Source organism: Argiope bruennichi, chromosome 3 (assembly GCF_947563725.1).
Source record: "Argiope bruennichi chromosome 3, qqArgBrue1.1, whole genome shotgun sequence".
NCBI lineage: Eukaryota > Metazoa > Arthropoda > Arachnida > Araneae > Araneidae > Argiope > Argiope bruennichi.
In genome coordinates, this window is record NC_079153.1 from 48497701 (window position 1) to 48518867 (window position 21167).

General features: G+C 25.9%; 1 protein-coding gene across 2 annotated transcripts in view; it reads right to left on the reverse strand.

The window, feature by feature from the left end:
* Positions 1-20028, reverse strand: part of LOC129963097 (MBT domain-containing protein 1-like) — a 38186-nt gene extending 18158 nt beyond the window's left edge. Inside the window, exons 1-12 of one of the 2 annotated variants that reach the window (XM_056077154.1) lie at positions 19689-20028; positions 11335-11405; positions 10189-10327; positions 8933-9085; positions 7842-7930; positions 7372-7615; positions 6964-7043; positions 6618-6867; positions 5247-5326; positions 4803-5037; positions 4651-4692; positions 2491-2589 (exon numbers count right to left, since the gene is read on the reverse strand). In XM_056077154.1, coding sequence (XP_055933129.1) covers positions 2491-2589; positions 4651-4692; positions 4803-5037; positions 5247-5326; positions 6618-6867; positions 6964-7043; positions 7372-7615; positions 7842-7930; positions 8933-9085; positions 10189-10327; positions 11335-11405; positions 19689-19866 — 1660 coding nt within the window. In that variant the 5' untranslated portion in view covers positions 19867-20028. Of the gene's footprint in view, positions 1-2490; positions 2590-4650; positions 4693-4802; positions 5038-5246; positions 5327-6617; positions 6868-6963; positions 7044-7371; positions 7616-7841; positions 7931-8932; positions 9086-10188; positions 10328-11334; positions 11406-12098; positions 12397-19688 lie in introns of those variants that run through there. The other variant, XM_056077155.1, reaches the window with a different exon arrangement.
* Between the last annotated feature and the right edge of the window lie 1139 nt (positions 20029-21167).

The window sequence follows — 21167 nt, forward strand, 5'->3', positions numbered from 1 at the left end:
AATTTTAAAAATTGAAAAGAGGAAAAGATTTCTTCGTATTTTACTTTTAAGTTGTGGTTTGATCAGACCTTTGTTCTACTATTTTTTGTATAGAAAATTTTGATTTAAAAAAAATGAAACACTTTTTCTTTCTAAGGATAACAAATTTATGAAATCTTATGAAAAGGAGAAAAAGTTAGCTTATTAGCATATAAAAGATCCAAACACAAACCACAAAACAGTTTTATATTATTTGATGAAGTCTGAACATAAACAATTTTTAGATGGAATAGAATAATAATAAGTAGTATTATAGTAATAGAAGCTCGTATCAATGTTAGAGAGATGGAAAGAAATGGGTCCATTTTTGAAAATTCCTATTACAAAGGACAAAAAATGAAACACATACATCAAGGTTACAAAAGAATTGTGGAAAAGGAAGGCCAAAATTGATGGATAAATTAGTAAATAAAATATGAAGAAACTAGTGTGTCACTGGAAATTGATACAATAACAAATTTTGATCATAGCTGTCTGTAATGATTATGCTTAAAAGAAGCAGTTGGAATAAAATGATCAAAAAAAAAAAAAACAACATTGTAATAATAAAGCTACAACAGACATATTTTTAAAATTAAGAGAACAAGGCAACAAAGTTCTATCAATCTGCTTTAAATTTAATATATGTCTTCTCCCTTTCTTTACAGTTGGATATCTGTCTCCTGTAGGTAAATTTAAATCCCTTTACAGAGCACTATAAAGACTTTACTTTTATTCTAGTATTACAAACTGGTCAAATCATTATGTAAATGAATATCATTATTCATATCTATTTTTGAGAGATTCATGTATTGAATAAAGCACCATAAAGAGATTGAAGACAATTACATTTGTAAATTGTGTAGCTAATTTGCAGATATTTTTAAAAAATTGAAGCAAATTATTTATTAATAAAATAATTTGGTTACTTTTTCTACAGATTCTGCATGTTTAGAGTTCTTTTGATGCAACAATTCAATTAGAATTTTTCAAACCAATATTTTCCATATGATATAAAACTGGCTTTACAAGAGGTCTAATAAAATTATTTGTTTAGCTTTTATCAGGCAATCTCAGAAATATTATAGACTATACTGAAGAGACTATACATAAAAATAGCAAAAGAATGTAAATCAAACAACATATTTACTTATTATTTTCAATCTAATATGAAGGTATAAGAAAAATGTTTTGAATGTAAAACTATAAAAATGAAGAAAAGAAAACTATTTATTAACTAAGTGATCAGTTAACTAATTGTGCATAACTTTGATTTTTATGACTGCCCGAGGAAGACATTTTTAAGCATCGAATTATGATGAGTACTACCTTGATTAATTGCTTTCTATGTGAATATTTACTATTTATGTGAATTACTTTTTCTAATGGAGTTGAATAATCTATCTAATTACAAGTTGTCTTTTATAGTAGTGTAACTTCCATTTTTTACCCCTCCCCCTTTTTAATCCCTAAATAAATTGTGCAGTCAATGAAAAAAATCTTCCTTTAGCTTTCAACAAATAGAATAAAATCATATGATTAAATATACTGACACGAATAATGCTTGGGACAAAAAAAAAAAAAAGGACTTAAACTTTACAAAATAATGAATAGTACCAAGCATAAACACCAATAAAGAAAATAAGAATGATTAATTGAAAAATAGTTTTATTATATAGAGAAAAGAGCTTAAGATATTAAAAATATTTCAGAATAATTACATAAAAAATATTCAATCTTAGAAATCCTAAAACTCAATTAAGAAGATACAGAAATACATGTTTAGGCAGAAATGTATCACATTTAAATATTTCATGAAACAAGGAAAATTATTTGAATTTTATCATTAAATTATTAAACTGTTTTAACAAAAGTCAAAATTAATTTCTTTAAAATGAAATATATATATATAAGATTTAAAATAGTGTAAAAATGTACTATAATATGTCCCAAGTTAGAATGGGAAAATGACAAAATGTTGCTAAATTTTATTTCAGTTAAATTCCCCCCCCCCTAATGTGCACAGTATTGCCCTCCACAGTACATTTGCATCAGCTATAAGATAAACAGTCTGATCCGTAGAATACATAAACTCGCATGCATATCTTTTTAGTAATAGATTCATCATTTCTTTTCCTCTTTTTTAATTCTTTTTATATTAACTTAATATTTGTACTAATTTGGTTAAGTTCATCTGTGTTTTAATAATAGCAGCATTAGTACTCTCTATATACATTTGCATCTTTTTTATTTTGTTTAGTTTTTTTAGTTTGATTCAGAAATAATTTTTGAAATTGTAATTTCATAATGTTTGTATTTTTGATTAATTTTTTAGTAATAGAGATGCAAAAAAATACAAAATAGTATGCATAAATACAAAGAAGTATGTCATTACAATAATTTTAAAACAAAGAAAATGATCAACTTATACAAATTCCTCAATTACACTTTAAAAAATATATTCAAGCTTACCCTTAGAATCTTCAAAATCATTCAAGTTGGACTTTTCATCCAGTATAATTGGTGAATCATCACTACCTGTGGCTCTTTTCAACAGTGATTTCTTTTTCCCTGAAACACCACAGAAAAATTAAAGCTATCAATATAGTTTTCAAAGGGGGGAGAAATGAGAGTGGAAACCAAAAAAATAAACAATGTTATAAATGATTCAAATATTTAAGTAATTACATAAAAAAATGGATACCTAGAAGGTTAAAAGAATCTAACAATGAATTCATTATAAAAAAAAGTATGTGCAAAAACTAGAGTAAATAATGACAAGGCTAAAATTTGCCTCATAAAATTTGATGATTAGACAAAAATAATTTAGTTTCTTGATTCTGACTGACAACAATTTGAAATTATAACATATAACATTTTCACACTTAAAAATTCGGTCTGAATGTAGCATAAACAAGTAGATTTTTTTTTAAAAATGAATGCTTCAAAAATTTTCATTTGTATTTTAAAAACCCAGAAAGGATGAAAATCCATATTTCCATTAATGAACTTTTAAAGCAAATAGCTGTAAAAAGAAAATTAACAAAATTTACTTAAGAAATATGATATCTTATACTCTGCAAGAAACAAGCATCACTTTTTAAAAAATTCACCACTCTTGTGAAGGAATTTCAAAATACTGCCGTAACATAAAAACACAGGAGAAATTCCATTTGCAATACAATCATGCACCTTCAGATATTGGTAGATATCATTAGCAGCACAAATAAGCTATATGGAAAAACAAAATTGGCAGATGATCAAGTAAGTGTGTTAAACTTGGATGCAGGGACAATTAGCTTAACTTTTCAATGCATTCAACAGAAATCAGAATATGGAGAACATAAAAATTCAATATTTATAACAACTGAAATGAGAAGACTATAATTAAATATTTTAATTATGTTGTGCTAGGAGACATGAGTTTTTTTTTTTAATTTTAAAGTTTCCTCCCACTAACACAATTAAATCTCATCTTGGTGGCCTAGTTCATTATATAATTGGAAGCATTTGAAATCATGGGAATCATTTTAAATTACATAACACATTAGAAAGTATTTAATAGAATTCTTGAAAATAACCACCAGTTAGTTGGTAATGAAAGTTGGAATATTTAATAAGAACATCAGCATACCAAGTGACTATTTTGAATGTCTCTACAGGTACAGATGCTTTATGAAAATTCAAATAAATATTCCTCATGACTGTAGAGATCAATCAACTACAAAAGTTTGCAATATTTCAAATAGGTTTTGCCTGCATGAACTTCATGTATATAACATATTATTAAAACACTATTTACTCGATAAAGTTTTCAATCTTTTGAGATTCAGTATATTAATTGGACAAGTATGTGCTAATTTACATATCCTCTTATTATTGCTAATTATCTATACAAGTTAAAAATTCTTGTTTGATTAGAGAAATATTTTATATTTTTGATTCCCGATTCCATTAAATAAAATATGGCATTATTTCCGAAATATTAAACGTTTGAAATCTCATTTTATTTATAAAGAAATTTAAAAAACTATAAAAGTGATTACACAAGAATAATTATACAATAGAAAATAATTAACAAGAAAAATGACATTAACGTATTTATTTGGGGAAATATCCTATTTAAATATGGATCTTTCAACAGAAAAATTCCTTTCTTCATTTTTAAAGATATGGGAAAAGAAATCTTGTCTTCTGGACAAGACTAATTTTGATTTCTCTGTATAAGGCAAGCACATCAATATATATGTTTTATGCACAACAGTAGGAAATCATCTGTATAATTATATTCTCTTGAATCTGTAACATAATAAAAGTGAAATTCTAATGCATTCACTATCTCTACACAAAAGAAAAAAAAAAAAAAAAAAAAAAGAAGAAGAGAAAGGAGTTTCAAAATAAAGTATAATCGTTTAAAAAAAAGATAAAAAAGCAAATTCAAGCTACGCTAAGCCGATGGAAAATTTCATTCAAATCTTCACGACAGATGCTTAAATGAAATACTATGTTTCAAAGTTTTTAAAACAAGAAATTATGAAGAGGAAAAAATTAAGTCTTTTCAAATAAATAATAATAATAATAATAAAAGAAAAGAAAAGAAACTAAACAAAATTATGAAAGAAAAATAATTACTTTTTTTAACAACTGTTTTCTTTTTCTTCTTTTCTTCAGTAACTAAAGAAATAGAAATATTTAATGCATACATCTAACAGAAATCCTATATTATTTATTTCACACTAGAAAGCATCATTTAAAAGATTAAACAGTTTGATCAGATTTCTTACCATCTACTCTAGGTGGTTCAAGCCTATAACCTAGGACATCACACCAACCAATAGGGAAAAGGTCAGGACTCTCACAATCACACCACTGATCATAATCTTCTTCCCAACCATCAAAATGAATTTTTAAAAGACGACCTACAACTTTTGTTACATACGCCACACATATCAATCTAGGTTCCATTAGATCTACAGCTTCAAGAAACATTCCTTCTTTGAAACCATGATCAGGTATATCCTTGTAAGAAAAAAAAAAAAATTTAGGAAATCATATTTAATTCCACAAAACAACAACGAACCTTAATGAACCAAAATTTCTTTCAATGCTTGACTAATTTTAATTATAAAATTGTTTAATAAAAAATTAAAAAGAGAAAGAATTATGAGTGTTTAATTTTACTCTTAACATTTCAATACACTAAAGCAATATAAAAAGCAACAACCTACTTTCTGAAAAAGATCAACGGGAGCTGCTTCAGATTTGGTTTTCTTTAAATATTCTGACCATTTAAACTCTGTTTTGTAACCTGCAATAAAGAAAGAAAAAGGTGATTTAATTACAGAAATGAAAAATATTTGAATTAATGTCACATAATCAGTGATGTCATATGAATATGTCAGATGATGAATGTCACATCATCACATAGCTGGGCGGCCATCATTTCTGCAGTTTGCATTTCCTTGATATTTCAGGGGTTTATAACAAATTTTCCTGACTTTTTTTGGATGTATCTAATATCTTCAAAATGATATTGCTTTATTATTATTATTACTTATTGCAATATATGTTCTTAACAATTGTAAAAATTATCCTACTCTTTTACCTAAAATCAATGTAAAGTAAAATTTATTGCTCAGAAAACAAAAAACATTTTCACTTATTAGATTTCAATTACATAAAAGATTTAAAAAAAATATATTAATCAATACTAGACTATCTTTTATGAACCAGCCAAATTTCAGAATTGTTGATCAAACATACTCACGATAAATGGAGTATAAAAACACATGCACAATGGCAAAATTGAAAAAATAGCTGAATAATCCTTAATTACAATAGAATAAAAAGGTCCCTCAAAACATTATACCACAACTGAGTAAAAAAAAAAAAAAAAAAGAGAGAGAACTCAAAGTATGAAAAATTGACTTATCTTGAATTGTTCTTTATTTATGACAAATGAGTAATGGATTATTTTCATTCAAACAATTAGTTTGCATCAGGAAATAGAATCCTTATATGTCCTTGATTACAAAAGTATTCATTTTCTTTCAGCTTTAATAGCAATTAATATATTTCTTATTCTGTTTAGTTTTCATTTGTGTAAGAACATATTTTAAACATGCCTTAATTTATCATTCTGAAATATTTTATTAACCTTAACATTTGTTTTACTTGTCTTGCACACATTTTTTTTTAATTAAAGAAAAACCTTAATTTTAAATCTTGATTCATTATGTTTGTATTAATTATGAATGCAGGTAATAAGAACTTGCACTTAACAGATATAGAATGAAACTACACTTTATACCTTCACATCAAAAGTAACCGTGATTTTTTTTTAGGATATTGGAACAAAAATGATTAATCAATGCATGAATTAAAGCATTAATTTTATTTTAACATACAGCAAAATATAGTTTAAAGAGAAATCTATGCAAGACTTTAAACAATATGAAATAAATGATCACACACAAAATTACTGATGCAATGAGACAATTCAATTCCGTGAATATAATGAAAACATTTCCAAGATTTTTCAAAATAATTCATAAAAGTTTAACTACAGAGCATCTATAAATTGTGAGATATTAAAATACCTTTGGGAGGAGTCAATTTAATGCCATTTGATTCACAAAAGCCAACAGGAAATATGCATGGTGACGATGCATGATAACAGAAGCAGTCAGCACCATTTGCGGCCATCATACCATCAATGCCAATCATTAAATAATTGTTTCTTAAAACTTCAGTAACAGTAGCAACACAAATTGCAGATAAGTTGAGAGGGTCAATTGCTTCTAGCTTCATTTTCTTTTTAAATTTTAAGTTGCCTACAGGATTATATACCTAATAAAAAAATAGTACAAACAAGTCAGTAAAATCTACTTTTTAGAAATCTTTATTTCTTTTAATAATAACAAATATTGTTTAAAAAATACTTACAGGTAAAAACATATCCCAAGTTGCATCATTTGGTTCAAATGTTCTGTACAGAGTCTTTTTTAAAGATTGTCTTGCATATTCTAAAAAAATAATTAAAAAAAGGTTTTTTTTTTTAAAGCTAATTATTTACTGCAATCTTAACTTTATTAGAATAAATAGATAAGCTAAGTTACACAAGTTGAGTGTAAATAGACAAGCTAATTTACACTCAAAAACTTTTTAAAAAGTCTTTATAATTCATGTCAGTGAAATGTAGAATTACTATAATAGCCCATTAAGAATCACTAAATAATATCCATGCCAGTAATATATTTAATAAAGAAAATTTTTAAGAAAATCCAAAAAATTCTAAAACAATGAAATAAAAAAAATACTTTATAAAGAAGAATCAAGTTTTATTTAAATTACCTGGTGAAGATTTCAATGCATGCCCGATGATTTGTGCCCAGCCAACTGGATGAATTAAAGGTGATCTCTCATGACACCAGAAACCTTCATCTTCTTCTTCTTCACCACATTCTGAATATTTAATATGCAGGCGACCACCCACAACATCGGTCACTACAGCAGATCGCACAACAGATATTAAATTTTTATCCACTACTTCAAGTTTCATACCTTTCTTGATGCTGTTATGTGAATGTTCCTCAATCTTAAAAAAATAAATAAACTCTAAAATATAAGGTATACTGATTATATCACAAATCATAAAAATGAACAATACAAAATGAATAGGTGCACTATTAGTAGTATAAAAATTGCTAGAACAAACATACTCTAAATGGTTTGCTATCAAATTAACTTTTTGAATTAATGAAAAAAAAAAAATTCCTCATTTAAGTAATGTCCCCCTAGAATATATTTTAAGTTGAGCTTACCCTGAAAGTAAAATCAGGAGGAAGAGTTCTACCACCAGGCAGCATTTCCAACAAGAAATCTCTCCAACAAATAATTTTGGGTTCAATACCTAATACAAAAATATGAATTTCATATAAAATTACCAATACAGGAATTATTTTTTACAGAAAAGAAATTATTTTATATCCTAAATTTTCTACTACTTGTGGTTCTTCACGGTGATTGTCTGTTTTATTATTTCAACGCATTTGTTAAGCTTGTGGCAACACAACCTTTTTTCAATCATAAAAGCTCATACCAACATTTTCTGTATTCTTGTTTTTATTAAGGTGGATTTTTAAGGTTTTTATAAATAAACTTGCTTTTATTTAAACTTTTGACCTTTCTCTAAACAGAACACACTGTAACCACTTTGCCTTAATTTTTACACCATAATATACTAATAAATACTTTTAATTGAAAGAATGCCCCAACCAGATATTATTTCTGCTTTACCAAGTAATAAATAAACAGGTTCAACAGCAAGGATTATAGTTAAGTAAACTAATAAAATATTTCTATTAGATTTGGTCATGATAAGATTTTTTAATAATGAAGCACATTAGAACAATGAATTATAAAATTTGATACTTCTTTTGATTTATTTAGATAATATTTTTCTGATAAGACTTTAAAAAAATAACCCATTTTAATACAACCATCTTTCACAGGTTCTAATTTGATTTATTATTCTGATTCTGAATTGTTTCTTAATGTTGTGCACTACCGTAAGTGCAATGAGCAGTATATATGAGTTATCAATGTGACATCTATTTGATTTAATTATCATTGCCAATCTGAAACTTATCTAATGAGTTTAGTTTATTTTCACCAAATAATGGTTTAAGTAAAACTACAATATGAAAACATATCAAATAATATGAATCAAATGATATATGTACATCTTAGAATGATATATGTACATCTTTAGAAAAATTATAAATTAGCTTATTAAAATTGTCGGTAATTTAAAAAACATGATACAAGTTTCTCATGTTTCTATTATAACATAAAGTTTCTTATAGCAATATTTGTATTTCAAGATATTATTAAAGAGGGGAGAAAACTTTACTTTTAGGCGGAACAAGAAGTTTGCCATTCTTTGCACACCAACCAACTGGATGAATATGTGGTTCAGTGCACAGATTGACCCATTTATCAGGAACATTAAAATATTTTGGCGTGATTTTATCATAGCCATCATACCTCAGAAGTCCCCAATATCCTGAAAAATTTCAAAATTATTTTAGAAAAAATATAGAATACTTTTGAAATAAAAAAAAATAAAAAATTGAAAGTATGAAGAAATTACTGATTTATATGATCTGTGCTGGCATTTAGACACAGAAATTTAGTTGATTAAAAAAAAAAAAAAACATTTCCCCCTTTTTTTCCTTCAAATTTTTGTTTAATTCCTTTCCTTTCATCCATACTTTTTCTTCACACTTTTCATATTTGGTTGTGAATTCTTCATACTTAAAAATAACATAGCATCATTACAAGGTTGCAAAATCAAGTTGAACCAAATTATTAGCCCTTTATGAAAGGGAAAAACCTTTCTTTCCCTTTCAGAAGGGGCAAAAGGGAAAAACCAATCTTTTTAAAGGTTTCATTAAGGTTGTTGCTAGTCACATTCATCAGTTTATTGCTCTTTTTATTATAATGAAAATCCAAAAAGCCACCAGACCTTAGAAAGAAAGCTGTCTCTAGTTGCTGTAGTTACATTTTGACGGTATTAGATTCCGAATGTACAGAAATGATTGTGTGATATCAAAAGCTTATTTTGATATGATGAATCTGATGTATTCCATGTCCAACAGCCATGAATATAAAAATGATCAGAATTGCATGCAAGTGAATGATGTTTACCTGTATTCTACAAATATATTATATAAACACATATAATTTCATCAATAAATTTGAAATATCCAAGAGATATTTTTAATCATAAACAAAAAATTATCCAGCTTTTAAAAATTCACAACAGAACTTGAAAGTTGCAATCAATATATAAATATGGTAACACTACAACAAAATATATTAATATGGCAATAAGATTAAATACAATAGCTCTATAATCAGATAGAATTTCAAAGATAACAAAATGCTCCCTAAATTATAATATTATTCTTTCTTTATCCTTATTGTTTTTACTTTATTAATTTAAAATCACCTTTAAAAATAATTCTTTCTCGGAAAATTAAAAATTCCATTTAAATTCCGAGTAGCAGATACTTTATTTTAACTAAGATTAAATATAACTTTAGCTCAGATATGATTCCATATTTTTTGGGGGAAAAAAAGATGTTATTTAAATTATAAACTTACCACAAACTTTGATTACAGTCGCTAACCAATAACGGCAAGGATTTGTTGTACAATTACAATTAGGACTTTTGCAATCAGGACTTCTCACTTCTACTCTTACATTTTCAACTATAGAATCCCAGCAGTTTGATAAAGCAACCTATTTTTCAAATATGCAATAAGGGTTATAAAATAACATAATTCCTTTCAAAGAAAAATTGTAAAAGTAGATATGATTCATTATGGGTATTTGATGAAGGGTATTAAAGTAGATATGATCCATTATGGGTATTTGATGAAAGGTATTGAAAGCCATTCTCTCATGATACAATTATTTAAGAAAAACATTCTGTTCTACCTCTCATCATGTGTTTTAATCATTATATAATTAGTTATATAATAACAATGGATTATTTTAGGGAAATTTTAAATAAACTCAAATTTATTGCATTACACAAATTATAAAATCAGATTTATGATAATCATTGAATTATGTTACGGCAAGTCTTGTATTTAAATAAAAAAAAAAAAAACAATTTTAAACATTTCAGAACATTACTAAGTTTTGTCTGCCATTTACCCATGACTGCTTAGAGTGAACTTTTCGCAAAGTATGACAAGATGCATATAAGAACTTTATTAATTTAATATGCAGTGTATATGAATATATTTATTCAAAAATTTAAATCATCAATGCAGAAGTAAATAAAAAATTAGTCTAGTCAAAAAAATTTTTTTAGCAGTGCTCAGTTGGAAATTTAATTATGAGGAAAAAATCAAAGTGAAAAGTAAATCAAATAGAAGAAACAAGAAAATTTTCTATAAAAATCAGAATTCTTCAAATAGTAGCTTCTCTCTACATATATTCATAATATTTACATAAAAATTAAAAATAATTTTTTTCCTGATAAAAAATCTTTTTTTTTTTCTTAAAATTGGGCAATATTTATTTTTGCATATGATCTTATAGCTAGCAGAATTAAATATTTAATTTACATTATTAAAATATTATATTTAAATGAATTTATTTTTAATCTATGAGATAATTTATCCAGATTTTCATGACAACATTCAATAACAGAAAAATTTAATGCTGAAAAACAGAAATTAGTCAGAAGTTGTTATAATCGTAACTATATAATCAAAATTATTCAGAAGATAACTAACATGCTTAAAACAAGAAACTGGAGCAGCTGTAAATCCTTGTTTCCTTAAATATGGTCTCCAATTGAATGAACCTAATAAAAAGAAGATAAAATATATAATAACCTACATATTTACAAAACTCATGAAACATTTTACAAAACTCATAAAACATTAACAATAAAAACTGTCCTTAATAATTACACAAGATTATTCTTAAAACATCTTGCAAAATTGTTTTTTTAATATAAACATATGTTCCAATATTTCTTAAAATTTATTCAACTTATTAAAACTAAAAATCCATAAATACTTATAACTGAATCGTATTAAACTGTTTATCATTAAAGTAAAAAAAACAATGGAATGGAAAACTAATTTAAGATGAATTTATATATCCATATGGTTTCAACACAAAATATTCTCTAAATATTTTCATAGTAATAAATTATTGAAACTGGCATAATACATGAGAATAATGATATTCAGAGTGAATTTATGTAAAAATTAAAGCACATCAGTATTACATAAAAGAAACTAGATATACTTAACAGGCAGTATTAATTTTTCAAATATAAATTAAAAACAAAGGAATTTTTTTAAAAAAAATCATTGAATGGAAATGCAAATATTAAAAACATGGCAGTTGGTATAAAATATAAATAGTAAAACATATAGATACAAAAACATATAAATCTTCTGATACACAAACGCTAAACGTGAATTAATTTTAATCTGCATTCCTATCGTAGTTTTTGTAAACAAAAAAAAAAAAAAAGTAAACAAACCTGCATATGGATTCATGGCTAATTCCACGTTAAATTTAAACAGTAAATCACATAACAGTTAAAATATGCTTATCAAAAGGAATACTTTACAAAATACTCATTCGACTGCAGACCCATAAATAGTTTAGTTATAACAGGTGGTTAAAACACGTAAGAAATTAGATTCGTCCGGTGTTTCATAAAAGAAATAATCAATCTTTTCCTTTAGTGACCATATTTCTTATTTTAAGCATCATTTCAAGCAAAATTTTCATATCTATATCAGGTCATTTCATAAAGAATTCACAATTACACAAATTTAGCAATGAAAATTTCAAAATGAAAATCGAAAACGAGCCAAAACATATTTGACTGTTGCCAACAACTGCGTATAAAGTACATGATGGTAGATTGGGTGATGGTTAAAGCTAGAACATGTGGTTCCGAAATAAATTTTGATTTATTAACGAATATTTGTTTTGCTCACACTTATCAAATTGGATAAACTAATAGATGTTATTACTGAAACATTAAAAAAAAAAAATTCAAAATTTCAATGATTCAGTATAAATTACTAATGAGAGTACATTTATAAATTGATGCAGTTCAAGGGGGGAAAAAATGTAGTTTTGTACTTTTAGATACGTATTCAAAACACTTTAAAATTTTGGGGATGTCTTCATAGTTACTATTTAGTTAACGCGTTTCCAGAGAAATAATATATAGACACGATTCATGAAACTCATTCGATGTTGAAATAATTTATGTTGTCCCCTTTTATTTAGATATCTACATTAAAAAAACGAAAAAGCGGTTAAAATAATAATTTCTATACTTGGATGTGCAGCAAACAAAGTCGAAACAGTTGTAATTTGTTTCCGATATAAAATTAAATTGTGAGAGGGAGCCAATAACTCAATATATTTAAAATTAATAATTCCAATTATACAACTTCGTAAAAACATAATCACTGCGTGTAAACTTTTATGAAAATCTCATTTTACAAGCATTCAAATTTGGAATTACTACAAAACCCATAGCAATGAATGAAGAATCTGTATTTTTGAATAAAATAATTTTCAGATCTCTGATACATCATGTTATTTATGTTAAAACGCATTGTTTGTTAAAAAATGTACAGTAAAAATCAAACTGATTTGGTTATCACATACGTTGATAAAGCATTAATACCATTTTTACCAGTCCATTAACTTCAAGAGATAAATAATTTTTTTCTATTGAAAATATATCAATTTTTTAAAAATTAAAACAAGACTTATGGATATGAATAAAGTATAAAGAAACGAGTTTTTTTTTTTTTTTTTTTCTTTTTTCATTAACATCTCACAAAGCAAGTTCGCTTTGCGTTAAAATGCATTGTTAAAATTTAAGGTTGCAAGAAAAATTAAAGCATCACATGGCAATGCAAAGTACAGATTAAATGTGCGCATGCTCCGCATGGGTAATACATATATTATTCAAAAAATATTTCTACAGCTACTAATTTTTTGCAATACAGTTGCCACTCAGGCACCATTCTAGACGGTGCAACACTTTGATACTTCATTACTTCGATAGTATTTTTTTTTAAAGCTGTACGAAGGAGAAAAAAAAGGTATAAGTAAGAAGTCGCAGATTAATATTTCACGAAAAATCAATTTAGTTATAGTTTTAGGCCTTGGATTGAGATCAAAATCAAATGAGAACCAAATAAGTTTTTTCATTCAATTCAGGAAACAATCCCGCATGCCGTTACTTCATAGGGAGGGAGAGAATGTTAACATTCTCAAACAATAAAAGAAATTTTATAATCATCAAATAACAATCCATTTTTTTAACATTAAAAAAATAAGCGTCATATTAAAAAAAAGAAGCATAAAATTAAAAAAAGTGCATTTATCATCATTTTAACTTTATTTACTTGTTAGTAGACTGTGTTACAGACTGTTTAGAAGCACTTTTATTCCATGACTTTGTATATCTGAGAATTTGTTACAAAAATAAAGTTAAAACAGAAACAAAAAAAAAAAAAAAATATTCTGAAAATAGGAAGTTTCCTATCAAATAAGAGACTATATCAGAACGTCTCAATGTTAATTGAGACATTCTGATCTAAGAAAGCGTTGCTATATTAATTCAGTATCCAAAAAATATTTGAGATTTTAATTACCAACAATGTTAATTAATAGAGGATTACCTGTTATTTTCGCATCAAATTATAATGCCTGTGAATGATAATTTTTGATTATATTTTAAATTACAATAATCAGATGCACGGAATACACCACAACAATTAAGAGGTTAAACAGTTATTCAGAGTTGAATACTCGCTAATCAACTTAAAAAATTTTGGAAAATGAAAAACACAAAAATTCACACAGCCTTTGAAGCCGAGAGATAGCTTTTTGGATTTCGAAGAAATTATTGTTTCACTTACTTCATTAAGCCACGAAAAAGAAAAAAAAAAAAAATCCTGAAAAATTACCGAATAAGAAACAAGAATGTTTTTAAAAATATAAAGGAAACTGGATCGTTCAGCGTAGCAGTCTTAGTGCCTACAGAATAATTTTTATAATTTATTCACAGTTCAAAGAATTATTCAATAAAAATTTCACTGATTTGTCATAAAATTCAGTTGTTAGTTTTACTTTCAAAAGACTTAAATTTCAGTAAATAATTATACTTCTAAAAAAATACGAAATTTGATTTTTTTTTCTTTTTACAGTCTTTTGGTTCTAAGGAATTATTTGCAGTAAAATTTTCTTGACATTTCAATTTTTAAACTGAAAAAAAAAAAAAAAGCACTTTTTTCTTTTAGATTGAATATTATCGAGTCACGAAGTTTTGAGTATCACTATTCTAGCGTAATCAATTATATAATTTTAGATTAATCAACCTTATGGAAAATTTGAACCCTGATTGGCACATCTTCGTTGAGACAGTCAATGGAGTAATCCTGGATACATTTTTATAAAATAGTAATATTCAAATTTTCATAATTCACACAACAGAGTTGGTCACCCTTTTTTGTTTAAAAAGTTGGTGTCTTAAGAATATTACTAAATATGACTCATAGGACAGAGGACCGGTATAAAAACAAAATTTTTAATTTATCAGAAAATTTATTGGACTAAAACCGAATAAATTAGTATTCTTTATTTCATTAGAAAATTCTTTCTTTTATAGCAATATGCCTTATCCTAACAATTTAGAAATTATGCATGGGACACGATTAGAGTGTACATCTTATATATTTATAAACCATGTTTGGATTGATAATACAGACTAATTGATTTAATAATATATATATTTTAAAAGTTTACAGCTTTACTTTTAAAATATATATATTATTTTCACTTGTACTTTTTTTCTAGAAAACATCATATTTTATGCTATTTCATTTCTAAGAGATACTTGCTAAATATTACACTTTTTTAGGTTTAGTATGCAATAAGAGTTAACTTAATCTTTTAATTTGAACTATTGTCAATGTGACGACAACATGTTGATAAAAGCTCAATTTTACCATGAACGTGTGCAAGTGTAATTTGATCTTTATCTTGTGTGAAATAAATTGCTTGAAAATATGCTAAAAATATTTTTAAAAAATTATAAAAATATAAATTTAATCTATATTTTAAAATATTGGTGCCACTATAAAGATAATTTTTTTGAATTTTTATACGATGGAAAAATTATTTTTGTATTCTTATATTTTCAGATATTGTTGCAGAAAAAATGTCAAATTTTCATAATTTATTTAATTAAAATTCAAAGAAGTTTGAAGTGCACATTTTTACCTTTCAAAAAATTTATGAGCTAAATTTGGTGGCTCTAAGTCAAACAGTCTAACCAGTAGAATGCCAAAATACACACATTCATCTTTATTATAAGTATAAAGATAGCACTACATAAAATGACAAATAGGAATACAATGATATTACTTGCAAGACAGCAAAATATAAACCAAAAGGTGATCAATATTCTGATGGCTAGTTGTTAATTCACCCATAAATAAGCAATTAATTAACCCGATTGAGTCAAGATCTACCACCATTTCTTTTTATAACTTTTAGTATCAGAAATCCAAATATTTCTAACAATATTTAGATTTTCCATACCTATATGGTTTTTAAAGATAGTGAAATGTTGCTTTATTTATTAAGTGTTACTTCCTGTCCTTTATTTTTTTATCACTGTTTGGCATATATAATAGCCCCTTAACAATTAGTTTGAATATTGCGATGAAATATAATCTATGATCAATGTAATATAATAGATATAAAACTTTTAATTAGCAATTTAAGATAACTAGCTATTACGAAGAATTGGAGACCAATTGTTCAGATATCATTCAAAAAATGACAATTTAGTAACCATCATTGCAGCTTTACCCATGAAATACGAAGAACAAATAGATAAAAGCATATACAATTTTTAAAAATTTTATTATATTTGAAGATAATAATTGTATTATAATATTATAATTATAATACAATTATTATAATTATAATAATGTAATTATAACAATATAATTATATTATAATTATAATGTATAGATATAATTGTATTATATTTGTTTTTATAATAACAAAACAGGAAAAAAACTGTTAGCAGAACAGGCTATATATTGATCAACAAAGTACCACATTTGTGACATAAATTCTATGCCTGGCTTTTGTTAAAATTCACAGCAAACCTTTAATATATTGCAAGGCAATGTATTAAAGTTATTATTCTGCTGGAATCAAAAGAATTCTCACAATGACAGCAGTTTTTGTTTCCAGTTTTCTTAACAATAATTTAAAATTATAATTAAACTCAATCTTTATTAATTTCTGTCTAATGTTAATATTTGGGTTTAAGCATTTCAACACATGGGTTCAAAATACCTTTCTGATATTAAATATCAAACAGTTGAAAAAAAAAAAGAAAAATCCAGCAGATTTAAAGTTTTTCTCATTTGATAACCATAAAGCTTTACGATTATGAGATTTTGTAATGAATCAGTCAATGAGTTTATTCGACTTTTATGTTATATGCAATATGCAGTTATAGGTGTGTAATAGTATGAATGAGCAATTTTATCATTAAAAAAATTGTTTAAAAATGCAATAAAAATCAATCAATTTGAAAATAAAATGCAAAGGTGAAAGAGCAATGAAAGTTTTTATGTATCAAATTATATAATGGAGGAAAAAAATATAGTATTTAAAAAGAAGAAGAATACAAAATTATTATTAGATTATGAAATTACAGAGTGAATGGTAGTTATTTCAAAGTTAAAAAACAACCAAATTCTGATAAACTTTTATTTTTCAGTTTATATGTAAAATTAAACAGTGTATAAAAAATGCAATATAGTATCATGTATATGGCATTATATTCTTTTTTATATAAATATTATAAAAAATTTTTTATAACATTTCTATATATAATAATATTTTTTTGTATCATCTGTACAAAATTTTTCTTCGTATTTCAGGAAATGGATCAATTTTATTAAGTTTATTAAAAATAAAAATACAAAAAGTGCGAGATAAATCATGTCACAAAGGTACCAAAAAATCAGAACTAAAATGATAATTTTTTTATTTATTTTGGAAACATTGAAAAAATATTTTGGCTTTAGTTTTTGCATTCTTAATTTTCTATGGTCTATTTATTATTTTAAAATGGCGCAAAATTGTTAGGAAACATCAAACAGCATATAATTATTTTTCATCAAAATATTGATAAAATTAATTTGACACATTGTTAAGTTTGTAAATTTTTCCTATTCTCTAGTGCAGTATGTGATAAAATGCTTTAAAGAAGACAATTAGTGTAAATTTTTCCTATTCTCTAGTGCAGTATGTGATAAAATGCTTTAAAGAAGACAATTAGTTAAAAGAAAAAAAGGGAGTGAGAAGGAAAAATTGTCCAAGAAAGTTTATATAAAGTAATAAAAGATTTACAGCTTGAAAAAAAATTACAAAAAAATTGCTGGTGCTGCTAAAATTTCTGCAGCATTTGCCAAAAAATTCCCTACTTCAGTTTCAAGCGAAACTGTTCAACGAGCATTAAAATCAGCCGGCTTATATGGATGTTCAAGATGGAGAATCTTTCTTGTTAATGCAAAAAATATAAAGCTTAAGCTTTCCTCTGTAGAATCAATGATAAATAAACTAAAATTAGATCTTATTTTTAAGCAAAAGCAAGTTTAATATTTGGGTTCTGATCAACATATAGTTGTGTGGAGATGAAAAAACAAGGAACTTAATTGGAACATTAAAACACGGCAGTGGAGATGTTCTTGTATGAGGGTGCATATTAGTATCTGAACCAAATAATTTGATATTCGTTGATAGAATGATTCTCTTTTGGCGATGATCTTAAACACACTGCTTTAAACATTTGCCATAGACTTCGTCACTGTAATCATTTCACAATAACTTAAAACTCTACCTCAGAGAGCAGATTTAAATTTAATTGATCTAGACAGAGCTGGAAATCAGAATTTAAGGACGAAACATTAATATGAAACTTTTATTTAAACAGTAATGACGGCAGAATGGAGAAACATTGAAGAAAGAATAATAAATAAACTAGTACATTCTATGCCCAGATATTTAAAAACTGTTGTAAATGCTGCAGAATATCTTACAGAATATTTATTAATATATACAGAGAGAGACTGCTACAAAGTATGCAAACACTTTGTGAGACAATTTGTGTTTTGCTCACTGATTTTTTTTTTTTTTAAACCCTTTTAAATATTTTATGAAGTTTTGTTAAGATACAGATTTAGATTTGATTAAAAATTTCTCATGGTGAAATATTAATTTTTTGTAATGAATAGAACAATATTTCATTATAACTCATAAATGTATGAACATTTTCAAGAGCCACTGTATGCACAATATATCCTATTTTACTCTTTTATTTTAAAATTAGCTTTGAAGAAAGTTGTTCAGTTATCTTATAAATTCATAAACTTTGGATATGGAAACACTAATGAAGAACATAATTAACCTTTACTACGCTTTAAGATATTTACAGAAGCTTAAAAAAAATGTTCCATATTCCAAATACAATATAAATGAAAAGGAAAATAAATCCAATTTAGCATCATTAAATAGAGAAGAAGAAAAAATCTAACGAGATCATTAAGTAGAAACAATTTTTATTTTGCTGTCAGTTACAACAAAAATGATAACAGTATTACATCCAAATTTGTTTTGCAACCTAAAAGAATCTGGTGATAGTACAATCCTACAATGACCAATTTGCTTTTGTATAATCGCCTAAAATTATCAGAATTCTGTAGGATCCATCCATCTAAGTTTCCACATCATAAAACAATAAAATAAAATAAAATTATACATAATTTTTTATGTGGCAATTCTGGCAAAATCAGATATTTCATTTTCCAACTGTGGCAAAAACTTCCAATGTACGTTCATACAAAAAATAAATAAATAATAATAAAAATGGTCCAGTCTAAAAACTAAGATCTTACAACAAATGTTTAGTTCTTTTTCAAGATGGAGCTGGATCCTTTAAATACAATAACAGAAATCAATATAAAAAAGTTATTAAAATGATGCGAAATATCATGCAATATATTACCTGATATATTTTTCGAGAATTCAACCGCACTGTCGTCTAAATTTGCAGCATTTGAATCAGAATTTTCATTATCTTGATTTTCAGTGGAAGCTACATTTAATTTAATAAACTGATTTCCATAAAACCGTCGTTTTTTTCTTTTATAAAAATGTGATCCCTTAACTGCATTGTCATTCATAATTCATCAGAAAATTAATGCTACTGATAATACATGATTGCAAAAATTTTATCGTACATTTAATAAATAATCTATTGAAGAATGTGGATTAAAGTTACATCCAAAAGTTTTTAAAAAGAAAAAGTGTTTGACATACAAACACAACAAACTTTTTCAGTGACGTATTTTAGGAAGAGTTTAGCACAATTCTCCTGCTGCTATGCATCTTGTTCCGCATAATTTGAATAAGCTTCATTTGATAAACGAAAATTTTAGACGTTTACAATTTTTAAGAAAACAAAACTTCAATTCAGTATTTCATCTAAAAAGCACATTTGCACTTCAGTATACAAATATATGTAAAAATAAAAATCCTGTCTTGTTTCACGATTACAATGCAAATACAGGTTGCAAATTTTTCTCTTATGTTCCATTATTCCTTTCCTCTCATTTAAAAATATCATTCACAAACTACCTTCAACTCCCACACGAAAGAGTTTAGAAAAAGAAGGAAAGTCTAAGAAGCAAAAGATTAAAAAATCCAACTTCTTCATGATTAGGGACAGCTAATAATAAAGAAAGTGGTATAGCTTTGCAATTTTAAAATGCAGTTTTCTTTTCTTTACAAGTCATTTGGTCACATGCACTCACACAGTTTTTGAATGATTGGGAGTAAGTGCAAGAAAATGTCTCAGAGTTTTTAGATTTAAGATGCTTAGGATCTTTAGATAAGATTTTGCAGAGCGACAAGAGGTTTTTCACAAACTAGCTATCATTATTGACTAACTGTTCACCCACTATCAGTATATTTAAAATAATTGACAATAATAAAAATCTAGTAACCTAACCACAACCATTATATCGATTTCGCCAATTTATATTTCGTATGAAAGTATCAGTGATCATGACATTTTCTTTCTAACTCGGATTGTCAGGGTTACATGCCTTCTTCCTCCTCCTTTTTGAGAGATATTGCAAAATAAAAACCCAATTTCAACATTTGAACCAACTTCACTACCTCGTAACCAGCAAACAAGTCAGAATGATTTATCATTATTATGCAATCATAAATGGAAATAATACATTCTTTTGTTTTGATAAGATTTATTACATTAAAATTATATTATACAACTATATTGATTTCATTAATTAGTCGTCGAAAGCGCTATGAACAGTGAAGAAATGTTTTATCAATTTCTCTTGAAAAATGGAATGTGGAGAAAGGTAATAGGCTATTGACAACATATCTGGTCATGAGTTTTCATATGAAATAAAAAGTGGGAAAACCCGGCCTTGTGGTTAGGTCAGAGCAAATAGTTAAT